The 12771-nt window shown below is 47.9% G+C and overlaps 1 protein-coding gene across 1 annotated transcript; it reads right to left on the reverse strand.

Annotated features, from left to right (window-relative positions):
* Window positions 1-1480: 1480 nt before the first annotated feature.
* On the reverse strand, window positions 1481-7837 carry HOXC11 (homeobox C11). The gene is made up of 2 exons (XM_054653891.2): window positions 7183-7837; window positions 1481-1713 (listed from the first exon to the last, which is right to left on the reverse strand). The coding sequence occupies exons 1-2, from the start codon at window positions 7835-7837 to the stop codon at window positions 1481-1483; spliced, it is 888 nt and encodes a 295-aa protein (XP_054509866.2).
* Window positions 7838-12771: the final 4934 nt, after the last annotated feature.

Consider the following 12771-nt stretch of genomic DNA (forward strand, 5'->3'; position numbering starts at 1 on the left):
CCGAATCTGGGCCGGATCCGGGAGGAAATTCCCGATTTTGGCCGGGGAAGCCCCGGCCCCAACGACCGCAAGGAGGCTTTAAAAGGGAAATTCCAATAAAACGTCAAATAAAACCCTGATGGAGAACAGGCCGTGAACGTCTTTATTCCGCACCTCCCCTCCTCACACACACACAGAAATTCCGCTTTTTTCCAGCATTTTTCACCTTTTCCGGGAGCTTTTCCTCCGCTGCTTCTTCTCCTCCCGTTTCCCGAGGAGAAAAAATGAAAATAAAATCAAAATACAAAAGGGACCGCGCGGGGGTTTCTGTACAGAGCGTGGGCAAGGGGATTTTTCTGGGGCCAAAAAATTGAATTTTCCAGCCCGTTCTCCCCTAAGGATGCGGGGATTTGGGGGTTTTGGGGGGAAATGCCCCAAATCTGGGGGGTTTGGGGATGGAAATTTCCAGGGTTGGGTTGAAATTCCAGTGTGCCTGAAGGAGAATAAAAATAAAAAATAAAATAATATAATAATAATAATAATTATATAATATATATATAAAAAAAGGGATCACAGACTGTCCGGAGAGAAAAACAAACAAAGGGGGAAAATAAAATTAAATAAAGTCCGTGGAGTTCAAGTCCTTGAAATTAAGGGGAAAATCAGCGAAAAATCAGAAAAATCAGGAAAAATAACAGGGAAAATAAGGGATATAAGGAAAATAAGGGAAAATGGAGAAAAATAAGGAGAATAAGGAAAAAATCCGGGAAAATCAAGGAAAATAAGGAAAAAATCGGAAAAAAATCAGAAAAAAAAGCACATTAAAAACCCAAGGGCAAAAAATAGAATAAACCAGGAATAAATAGGAAAAAATCAGAAAAAAAAATCCGGAAAAGAAAAAAAAAACAGGAAAAAAACCCCAGATAAAAGTTGGAAAAAAAAATCAAGAAAAAAAATCAGAAAAAATCAGAAAAAAAAATAGAAATAAATAGGGAAAATCAGGAAAATATTAGGAAAAATAAACTGAAAAAAAAAACCCTGAAAAAATAAATTAAAAATCAGAAAAAAAAATCAGAAAGATGTGAAAGAAAATTGGGAAAATAAAAGGGAAAAAAAAAGGAAAAAAATCAGAAAAAAATCAGAAAAAATCGAAAAAAATTTGGGAAAAAAATTGGGAAAAAATCGGAAAAAAATTGGAAAAAAAAAAAGGGAAAAAATCGGAAAAATCGGAAAAAAAATCGAAAAAAATTTGGGAAAAAGAAAAAAATCGGGAAAAAATTGAAATAAATGGGGAAAAAATCGGAAAAAAATCGGGGAAAAAAAATCAGAAAAAATCGAAAAAAAAATTGGGAAAAAATGGAAAAAAAAACTCGAAAAAAATTGAAATAAATGGGGAAAAAACCGGAAAAAAAATCAGGATAAAAAGGAAAACTCTTGAGCTGCGAGGTCGCCACTGTCCCCCCCGAGGCCGCGGCCGTTTTGGGGCCGTTTGGGGCGGATTTCACAACAAGGGGTTCCCGGAGAAATACTGCAGGCGGTCCCGGCTGAGCTTTTTCTCCTTCATGCGGCGGTTCTGGAACCAGATCTTGACCTGGCGGTCGCTGAGGTTCAGCAGCCGCGAGAGCTGCAGCCGCTTCTCTTTGTTGATGTAAACGTTGAAGAAAAATTCCCGCTCCAGCTCCCGGATCTGGAACTTGGAGTACGGACAGCGCTTCTTCCTCGCGCGGGGAGCGCCTGGAAACGGGGGGAAAATGGGGAAAATTAGGGGGGAAACAATGGGGAATTGGGGGGAAATAATGGGGGAAATGGGGGGGAAATAATGGGGAATGAGGGGGGGAAATAAGGGAAAATTAGGGGGGAAATAATGGGGAATTGGGGGGGAAATAATGGGAATGAGGGGAGGAAATAATGGGGATTTGGGGGGGAAATTTGGGGGGGAAATGAGGGGGAAATAAGGGGGAATTGGGGGGGAAATGAAGGGGGAATTGGGGGGGAAATAATGGGGAATGAGGGGGGAAAATAAGGGAAAATTAGGGGGGAAATAATGGGGATTTGGGGGGGGACATTTGGGGGGAAATGAGGGGGAATTGGGGGGGGAAATTTGGGGGGAAATTGGGGGGAAATAAGGGGAAATTGGGGGGGATTTGGGGGAAAATGAGGGGAAATTGGGGGGGGATATAAGGGGGAATGGGGGGGGAAATAAGGGGGAATTGGGGGGGAAGGAAGGGGAAATTGGGGGGGATAAAGGGGAAAAATAAAGGGGAAATTGGGGGGGGATGATGGGGAAATGTGGGGGGAAATAAGGGGGAATTGGGGGGAAAATAAAAGGGAAATTTGGGGGGAAATGAGGGGGAATTGGGGGGGAAGGAAGGGGGAATGAGGGGGGAAATAATGGGGAATGTGGGGGGAAATTTGGGGGGGAAATTTGGGGGAAATTTGGGGGAAAATTGGGGGAATTAGGGGGAAATAATGGGGAATTGGGGGGGAAATTTGGGGGGGAAATTTGGGGGGAAATTTGGGGGAAAATAAGGGGGAATTGGGGGGTGATAATGGGAATTGGGGGGAAATAATGGGGAAATGAGGGGCGGAAATAAGGGGGAAATTTGGGGGAAATGTGGGGGGAAATAAAGGGGAAATGTGGGGGGGGAATGATGGGGAATTGGGGGGGAATGAAGGGGAAATGTGGGGGGGGAATAATGGGGAAATTGGGGGTGAAATAAAGGGAAAATTCGGGGGAAATTAGGAGGAAATGTGGGGGGGAAATAAGGGGGAATTGGGGGGCAATAATGGGGAATTGGGGAGGAATGAAGGGGAAATTGGGGGGGGAAATGAAGGGGGAATTGGGGGGAAATGAAGGGGAAATGTGGGGGGAAATAAGGGGAAATTGGGGGGGGAAATGAAGGGGAAATTCGGGCTGAAATGTGGGGGCAAATAAGGGGAAATTGGGGGGAAATGAAGGGGGAATGTGTGGGGAATAATGGGGAATGTGGGGGGGAAATAAAAGGGAAATTTGGGGGAAAATAAAGGGAAATGTGGGGGGGAAATAAGGGGGGAAATAAAGGGAAAATGTAGGGGGGAAATAAAAGGGAAATTTGGGGGGAATGAGGGGAAATTGGGGGGGGAAATGAAGGGGTAATATGGGGGGAAATAAAGGGGGAATTTGGGGGAGAATGAAGGGGGAATGAGGGGGGAAATAATGGGGAATGTGGGGGGGGGGGAAATAAAGGAGAACTGTGGGGGGAAATAAAGGGGAAATTTGGGGTGAAATAGCGGGGGAAAAATGTGTCTTTGGGGATGGGGAGGGTTGCCGAAAATGGGGTGAAATACACTGGGAATATGTGGAATTATTAAAGGGGTGAGTGGGCCAAAAATGGGGAAAATACACTGGGAATATGTGGAATTATTAAAGGGGTGAGTGGGCCGGAAATGGGGAAATTATCGTGGGGGAAAATGGAATTATAGAGGGGGTGGGTGGGCCAAAAAGTGGAGAAATACATGGGAAAATATGGAATTATAGAAGGGGTGAGTGGGCCAAAAATGGGGTAAAACCACGGGAAAATAGGGAATTCTGAAAGGGGTGGGTAGGCTGAAAATGGGATAAATAATGTAGGAAATAATGATAATTTTAAAAGGGATGAGTAGCTGGAAAAAGAGAGAAATTTATTGGAAAAAGAAGTGATTTAGAAAAGGATGGGTGGCCCGAAAATGGGATAAAAAACCTGGAGAAAGAGGTGATTTAAAAAAGAGATGGGCAGCCCAAGGAAGGGGTAAATACACTGAAAAATATGAAATAAAACAGAGGGTGGGTGGCCTGGGAAAGGGATGAATATGGTGAAAAAAATATAAATTTTAAAAGGGATGGGTGGCCCGAAAATGGGATAAAGATACGGAAAAAAACAAGGAATGAGGGGCCTGAAAAAGGAATAAATAACCTGGAAAAGGATCAATAATCCCAAAAAGGGATGGAAAACCCCAAAAGGAATCAAGAATAAATAACCCAAAAAGGAACAATTAACCCCAAAAGGAACAATTAACCCCAAAAGGAACAATTAACCCCAAAAGGAGGAAATACCCCCCAAAAAATGAATAAATACCCCCCAAAATGAATAAATATCCTGAAGTAATAAACCTCAAAAGGAATAATTACCCTAAAAGGAATAAATGCCCCAAAAATGAACAATAGCCCCAAAAATGAACAAATATTCTCCAAAATGAAGAAATATCCCCAAAAATGAACAAATATCCCCAAAAATGAACAAATATCCTCCAAAATTAGCAAATATCCTCCAAAATGAACAAATCTCCCCCAAAATGAACAAATCTCCCCAAAAATGAACAAATCCCCCCAACAATGAACAAATCCCCCCCAAAAATGAACAAATATCCCCAAAAATGAACAAATCTCCCCAAGAATGAACAAATCTCCCCAAGAATGAACTAATCTCCCCCAAAAATGAGCAAATATCCCCAAAAATGAGCAAATATCCCCAAAAATGAACAAATTCCCCCTAAAAATGAACAAATGCCCCCTAAAAATGAACAAATATCCCCAAGAATGAACAAATCTCCCCCAAACATGAACAAATCTCCCCAAAAATGAACAAATATCCCCAAAAATGAACAAATTCCCCCAAAAATGATCAAACCCCCCCAGAATGAGCAAAGCCCCGAACCCGCGGCTGCAATTTGGGATTCCCGGGAGGGCTCGGGGCGGATTTTGGGGCCGTTTTCCCCTCCCGGGCGGGGATTTGGGGCGGATTTTGGGGTTTTTGGGGGCGCAGCCGGGCCTGGGGCTCCGGGCGCGGTTCGGGATCAAAGGCGGCGCCGGGGGCGGCCCCGCTTAGGCCGGGATTAGCGGGGCCGGGCTTTGATCAACGCCAGCCTAGGCCGGGATTAGCGGGGCCGGGCTTTGATCAACGCCAGCCTAGGCCGGGATTAGCGGGGGAATCGAAACCGAAGGGGAAACGCGGGGTGCGGGGGGGCGCCGGGAAATGGGGGAAAAGAGACCGGGAAAAGCCAAAAAAAGGGGAAAAGGAACCGGGAAAAGCCCAATGGGGAAAAGGGAACCGGGAAATGGGGGAAAAACAGACCTGGGAAAAGCCCAAAAAAGGGCAAAAGGGAACAGGGAAAAGGGGGAAAACAGCACCGGGAAAAGCCAAAAAAAGGGGAAAAACGGCCCGGGAAAAGCCAAAAAGGGAAAAGGGAACCGGGAAAAGGGGGAAAAGAGACCCGGGAAAATCCCAAAAAGGGAAAAGGGAACCGGGAAAATCCCAAAAGGGAAAAGGGAACCGGGAAAAGGGGGAAAAACAGCACCGGGAAAATCCCAAAAGGGAAAAGAGATCCGGGAAAATCCCAATGGGGAAAAGGGAACCGGGAAAATCCCAAAAGGAAAAGAGACCCCGGAAAATCCCAATGGGGGAAAGAGACCCCAGAAAATCCCAATGGGGAAAAGAGACCCCGGAAAATCCCAATATTGAAAAGAGCCCCCCAAAACCCATCCCAAAAGGCAGAACAGCCCAAAAATGGCACAAAAGGCAGAGCATCCCCCCGGGAAAATCCCGAAAGGGAAAATTTCCCCCCAAAAATATCCCGAAAGGCGGAACAGCCAAGGAAAAGATCCCCAAAAGCAAAACAGCTCCAGAGACCGTCCCGAAAGGGAAAAGAGCCGAGAGAAAAATCCCAAAAAGGCAAAAAAAGACCCCAAAAAATTTCACTGGGCAGAACAGCCCCGAAATCCACCCCGAAAGGCGAAAGAGCCCCGAAAATTCCCCGAAACCGCCCCAAAACCTTCCCGGGTCCCCAGAGCGGCGCCGAGGGGGCGCGGGGAGAGGGAAATCTGATAAAATAAAATAAAATAAAATAAAATAAAATAAAATAAAATCAGATAAAACCAAATAAAAACAGATAAAATCAGATAAAATAAAATAAAATCAAATAAAAACAAACAAGATCAAATCAAATCAAATAAGATCAAATCAAATCCCTCAAATACGAATTAAAATTGGGTTTAAAATCGCGTTTGGAGCCGGCGCGAGGGGAAATCCTCTCCTGAGGATGCGCCCCGGAAAATGGGGAAATTTCTCCTTTTCGCCCCAAATTTCTCCTTTTCGCCCCGGATTTGTCCTTTTCGCCCCGAATTTCTCCTTTCCGCCCCAAATTTTTCCTTTCCGCCCCGAATTTCTCATTTTCGCCCCGAATTTCTCCTTTTCGCCCCGAATTCCGCCGGTTCCCCCGAGCCCGAGCGCGGCGCGGTTCAATGGGGCCGGGTTCTGCCCAATCGCCTCCCGCCGCCCGAGCCCGGCTTTAAAACGCCCGCCTAAGTTCACGATCAAAGTTAATTTTGGCACCGGCCGCGCTTTTAAAATTTCACAGACTCCGAGACGCAGAGCAGGACCCGGCCGGGCTTAACATCCCCGGCTTCACCTTTTATTTTATTTTCCTTTTTTTTTTTTTTCTTTTTTGGTTCTCTCGCCGCTTTTTTTCATTTGCTTTTTTTATTATTATTTTTTTTTCTCCTTTTATTTTTTTTTTCCGACATCGTAAAAAGAAAAAAAAACGGGAGAGAGAAAGAAGAAAGCGCTGCGGAGCTTCTCGTAAAACCGCGGCCGCGCTTATAAAACTGCACATAAAAACCTCGGCTCGGCAAAGCGCGGCCGGGCTGGGCTGCCCCCGTTAAACTCGGCTTTGCCTTCTGTGAGCTCGGCTTTGCTTTCTCTGGGCTGCCCCCGTTAAACTCGGCTTTGCCTCCTGTGAGATCCCCGCGTTAAACTCGGCTCTATCCACTCTGAGCTCCCCGCGTTAAACTCGGCTTTGCCTTCTCTGGGCTCGGCTTTGCCTTCTCTGGGCTCGGCTTTGCCTTCTCTGAGCTCCCTGCGTTAAACTCGGCTCTGTCTGCTCTGAGCTCCCCTGCGTTAAACTCGGTTCTGTGCGCTCTGAGCTCGGTTTATCCTACTCTGAACTCGGCTCTGCCTCCTCTTTAAGAGCTCCCCGCGTTAATCTCGGTTTTACCCACTCGGAGCTGCCCCGCGTTAATCCCGGCTCTGCCCTGAGCTCCCCGCATTAATCCCGACTCTATCCTGGGCTCCCCGCATTAATCCCGGCTCTGCCCTGGGCTCCCCGCATTAATCCCGGCTTTACCCTGTGCTCCCCGCCCTAAACCCGGCTCTACCCGGGGCTCCCCGCCCTAAGCCCGGCTCTACCTACTCTGAGCGCCGCTCTTGGGGCCCTCCTTGGCCGCGGCCGCCGGGGCCGCCGGGGCCGAGCCGGGGTTGGCGTTTTCCTCCTCCTCCTCCTCTTCCTCCTCCTCCTGCGCGTTCCCCTCCGCGCTCCTCCCGCCGTCCGCGCTCTCGGCCGCGCTCTCGGGCGCGCAGAGCGCGGCGTTCTCGAAGAATCGATCGAAGCCCTGCGGCAGCACCGAGCCCTTGCTGGCGGCCGGGTAAAACCCGGGCGCGGCCGCCGGGGCGGGCTGGGGGTGCTGGGGGTGCTGGGGGTGGTGATGATGATGATGGTGGTGGTGGTGGTGGAAACCCTCGCCCTTCATCAGCACCTCGGGCAGGCACTCGCGGTGCAGCAGCTCCTCCGCCGAGCTCCAGGCCGCGTAATTCCCGCGCGGCGGCGGCCACTTGGCCGCGGGCTCCAGCGCGTAGGGCACCTCGCGGGGCACGCCCGGGTACGGCGGGTACGGCAGCTGCCGGCCCGGCGCGAACGGCGGCACCGCGGGCAGCTCGGGCACGTAGTAGGCGCAGCCGGGCACGTACAGGCTCCCCCCGCGCTCGCCGAAGTCGCCGCCGCCTCCGCCCGCGCGCTCCTTGCGCGCCTGCGAGGGGCAGAAGTTGCCCAGGTTGACCGAGTTGAACATCGCTGGCCCCGCCGCTCGCACGGGGCTTTTTTTGGGGGGTTTTGTTATTTTATATTCGGCCGCGCTGCTCGGGCTTCTGAGGCGCTTTTTTTTTTTTTTTTTTGCTTTTTTTTTCTTTTTTTTTAAGGGGCTTTTGCTTTTTTTTTTTTTGGTGGTGGAAAAGGAGGGGGTGGGAGGGGGTAGGGGGGGGCGAAAGCAGCGCGGAAGGGGCGGAAAATAAATTAAAAAAAAAAAAAAAGAAAAAAAAGGAAGGGAATTTTGGGGAGGCTGGGATCGGATGACGCGAGCTCCGCCTCAGCCGCCGGCAGCGCCACGTGACGGAGCCCGGGCAGGAACCGGGAATTACTCGGGAATTGGGGAGCCGGGGATGGAGGAGTCGGGAATTGGGGAATTGGGGAATTCGGGAATTGGGGAATTGGGGAGCCGGGGATGGAGGAGTCGGGGATTGGGGAATTGGGGAGTTGGGAATTGGGGAATTCGGGAATTGGGGAATTCGGGAATTGGGGAGCCGGGGATGGAGGAGTCGGGAATTGGGGAATTGGGAAATTGGGGAATTCGGGAATTGGGGAGCCGGGGATGGAGGAGACGGGAATTGGGGAATTCGGGAATTGGGGAGCCGGGGATGGAGGAGACGGGAATTGGGGAATTCGGGAATTCGGGGATTGGGGAGTCGGGGATGGAGGAATTGGGGAATTGGGGAGTTCGGGAATTCGGGAATTGGGGAGTTGGGGAATCGGGGAGTTGGGGAATTCGGGGATTGGGGAGTCGGGGATGGAGGAATTCGGGGACTGGGGAATTGGGGAGTTGGGGAATTGGGGAATTGAGGAGTTGGGGATGGAGGAGTCGGGGAATTGGGGAGTTGAGGAGTTTGAGGAATGGGGGAATTGCGGAGTTGAGGAGTTGAGGAGTTGGGGAATTGAGGAGTTCAGGAACTGGGGAATTGGGGAATTGCGGAGTTCAGGAATTGAGGAATTGGGGAATTGAGGAATTGGAACCGGGCACGGCCGGGCCGGGAGCGCCGCGGGCGGGGACAGAGCCGGGCCCGAGCCCCGGGCGAGCGCAGCGACCCCGGCCCCGCTCCGGCCCCGGCCCCGGCCCCGCTCCGGCCCCGCTCCGGCCCCGGCCCCGGCCCCGGCCCCGGCCCCGCTCCAGCCCCGGCCCCGGCCCCCGCTCCGGCCCCAGCCCCGGCCCCGGCCCCGCTCCGGCCCCGCTCCAGCCCCGGCCCCGCTCCAGCCCCGCTCCGGCCCCGGCCCCGGCCCCGCTCCAGCCCCGCTCCAGCCCCGCTCCAGCCCCGGCCCCGCTCCGGCCCCGCTCCAGCCCCAGCCCCGCTCCGGCCCCGGCCCCGCTCCGCGGGCACCGCCGGGGGCTCCGTCCCCTCCTCTCCCGACGCTTTCCCCGCTCTCCTCCCCTTTCGCTCTTTTCCTTTCTCTTTTTCTTCCCCTTTTCCTCCTTTCCCCCTTTCCCCCTTTCTTGCTCCTTTCCCTTTTTTCTTCCCATTTTCCCCCTTTCCCCCTTTCCTGCTCTTTTCCCCTTTTCTTGCCCCTTTCCCCCTCTCCATCCCCTTCTTCTCTTTCCTTCCCCTTTTTGCTCTTTTTCCCCTCTCCGTCTCTCCTCTCGCTCCTTTTCTATTTCTTCAATTGTTTTTTCCCGTGTTTTCCCCTCTTTCCTCTTTCTCCCTCTTTCTTCTCTCTCTTTTCCCTCCAATATTTCAATTCGATTTTTCCTCTTTTTCCCTTTCTCGCTCCTTTTTCTCCTCTCTCTCCTCCCCTCCCCTCGCTCTTTCCCTTCCAATTTTTAATTTCTATTTTTCCTCTTTTTCCCTTTCTTGCTCTTTTTTCCTCTCTTTCCTCCTTTTTTCCCCTTTTCTTCCCTCCCCTTTTTGCTCGTTTTTATCTTTCTGTCTCTCCTCTCACTTTTTCTCCTTTCCTTCCATTTTCTTTCTTGATTTTCTCCTCTTTCCTCCTTTTTTCCCCTCTCTCCTCCCCTCTTCTCGCTCTTTCTCTTTTCCTTCCATTTTTATTTTGGGTTTTTTTCCTTTTTCCCATTTCTTGTTCTTTTCCCCCTCTTTCTTCCCCTTTTCTTTCCTTCTCCTCTTTTTGCCACTTTTTCCTCTCTTTTCTCCTTTTCTTCCCTTTTTCCCCGTTTTTCTCTCCCCCTTTTTTCCTCTTTTTCCCTTCCACTTCCTCGCTCCTTTTTTACCTTTCCCCGCCCTTTTCGCTCTTTTCTTTTCCTTTTTCCCCTTTTCATTTTTCCTTTTTCCCCCTTAATTTCCTCCCCTTTTCCCCACCCCATTTTTCCCATTTTTTCCCCTTTTTTCCCCCATTTTCCCCTCCCGCCGCCCCCACCGCTCCGAGGGCCGGGAATTCCCATTTTCAGCGGTTTTAATCCTCTGATTATTCTAATTTATTATTATTATTATTATTATTATTATTATTATTATTATTATTATTATTATTATTATTATTATTATTATTATTATTATTATTATTATTATTATTATTCCGCAGGAGCTTCAGGCGGCTCCATAAAACCCCGGCAGTTTCGGGGGGATTTTCCCCAATAAACGCAAATTCAGCGAAATTCAGCGAATCCCCGCGGCCGGGGGAATTGGCGTTAATTAATGAGCCCCTAATGAGCGCTAATTGCGCCTCTCCACGTGACTCGCATGGAAAAAATGAAAAAATTCCCGCTCTGGAGCGCGCGGATTTCCCAGCCTCAAACACGGAGCAGGCCCGGGCGTTTCATCCATTAGAAATGAATTAAAAATGAATTTAAAATGGATTAAAAATGAATGTAAAATGAATTAAAAATGAATTTAAAATGAATGTAAAATGAATTTAAAATGAATGTAAAATGAATTTTAAAATGAATGTAAAATGAACGTAAAATGAATTTAAAATGAATTTTAAATGAATGTAAAATGAACGTAAAATGGATGTAAAATGAATTTAAAATGAATTTTAAAAATCATCTAAAATGAACGTAAAATGAACGTGAAATGAATTATAAATGAACTTTAAAATGAACGTAAAATGAACTTTAAAATGAATGTAAAATGAATTATAAATGAATTTTGAAATGAATTTTAAAATGAATTTTAAATAATTTTTGGGTGGTTTTAGAATGGATTTTAAAATGAATTTTTAATAATATTTTTAATGTTTTTTTAACGTTATTTTGACCGAGTTTAGGTGCGGATCTCGCGGATTCTGCAGGAAAACGAAGGGCGGGGATCCCCGCCCGCTCCGCGTCCCCAGCTCCCCCTTTTCGCTGGGATTTTCAATTAAAAATTTCTTCGCTGGGATTTTCGCTGGGATTTTCACCCCCCCCGGCCTTGAATTTACCCCAAATCCGAGGCGGCGCCGCCCGAATTCAAATTAAACGAGAGGAAATAAAAAAAGGGAATTTTGGTTAAATTCGTTTGTCTGCCCCGGGACCCTCGGCGAGCCCCGGCCCGCCGGAATTCACCCCAAAAAATCGAAATAATCCAAGGGCGGCCGGGAATGGGGGGTTTGGCAACGGGATTGGGCGAATTTCAGTGAAAAAAGGGATTTTAATGGAAAAAAACCGCTCGGGAAAGGGGAAAAATGGGAAATTCCGGTGGGGTCGGGGTTTGGTTGTGGAGGAGAGAAAATGGCCCAAAAAATCGGGGATTAATAATTGGGGAGAAATAATTGGGGGTAAATAATTGGGGGTAAATAATTTGGGATAAATAATTGGGGATTAATAATTGGAAATAAATAATTTGGGGATAAATAATTGGGGAGAAATAATTGATTTGGAATAAATAATTGATTGGGTTAAATAATTGATTGGGGATAAATAATTTGGGATAAATAACTGGGGATAAATAATTGATTGGGAATAAATAATTGGGGATAAATAATTGAGTGGGAATAAATAATTGGGGATAAAAAATTTATTTGGAATAAATGATTGGGGATAAATAATTGATTTGGGATAAATAATTGATTTGGAATAAATAATTGATTGGGAATAAATAATTGGGATAGATGACTGGGAATAAATAATTTGATTGGGGAATAAATAATTGATTGGGGATTAATAATTGAGGACAAATAATTGGGGATAAATAATGGGGGATTAATAATTGTGGATAAATAATGGGGGATTAATAATTGGGGTAAATAATGGGGGATTTCACCTGGGCTGGGAATTCGGATCCTTCCCCCATGGGAATAAAAACTCGGGAAATTCGGGTTTTTCTTTAATTTTTTTCCCATTATTTTTATTTCCAGGCTGCGCCTCGGGAATCCCCGCCCTGAAAAAGCGGAAATTTGGGGTGGGATTGAATAAAAAATGGGGAATTTGGGGTGGGATTGGATCAAAAATGGGGAATTTGGGGTGGGATTGGATCAAAAATGCGGAATTTGGGATGGGATTGGATCAAAAATGCGGAATTTGGGCAGGGATTGGATCAAAAATGGGGAATTTGGGCAGGGATTTGTTTGAATTTGTGGAAATTCCCAATAAAAGGAGGAGAAGGTTTTAGGAGGGGTTTGTCCCAAATCCAGCAGGAAATTTAAGGGCAAAAAGGGAAATTTCAGGGGCGGGAAAAGCCTCGAGGGCGGCTTTGGGTTGGCCTCGCTCTCGGAGAGAAAAAAATCGAAATAAAACCAGAAATCCGCCCCCAAAAATGGGAATTTCCCCCCAAAATGAGAAACCCGCCCCCGGTAACGGCGATTTCGCCCCCAAAAAATGGGAATTTCACCCCAAAATCCCCAATCCGCCCCTCAGGCTCTCCCCGGTTTAATTCCATTTATTTCGCTCCCACCCCCCCCCCTAATTGGGGATTTTCGGCCGAATTCCAGGGGAAAAAGTGGGAAAATGGGAAAAAACTCCCTGGAGAGGGGGGGGGGCAGCGGCTGGAATCCGAATATCCCCAAATTTGGGGGGAAAATGGGGAAAAATTT

This window comes from Agelaius phoeniceus, chromosome 35 (assembly GCF_051311805.1).
Source record: "Agelaius phoeniceus isolate bAgePho1 chromosome 35, bAgePho1.hap1, whole genome shotgun sequence".
Lineage (NCBI taxonomy): Eukaryota > Metazoa > Chordata > Aves > Passeriformes > Icteridae > Agelaius > Agelaius phoeniceus.

Excerpts from the sequence above, each read along its gene's own strand:
- HOXC11 (XM_054653891.2), bottom strand. The coding sequence starts at position 7,837 with ATGTTCAACTCGGTCAACCTGGGCAACTTCTGCCCCTCGCAGGCGCGC. Across the intron at positions 1,714-7,182 it reads CCCCAAGAGCGGCGCTCAGA|GCGCTCCCCGCGCGAGGAAG; the intron begins GTAGGTAGAGCC and ends CCCCGTTTCCAG.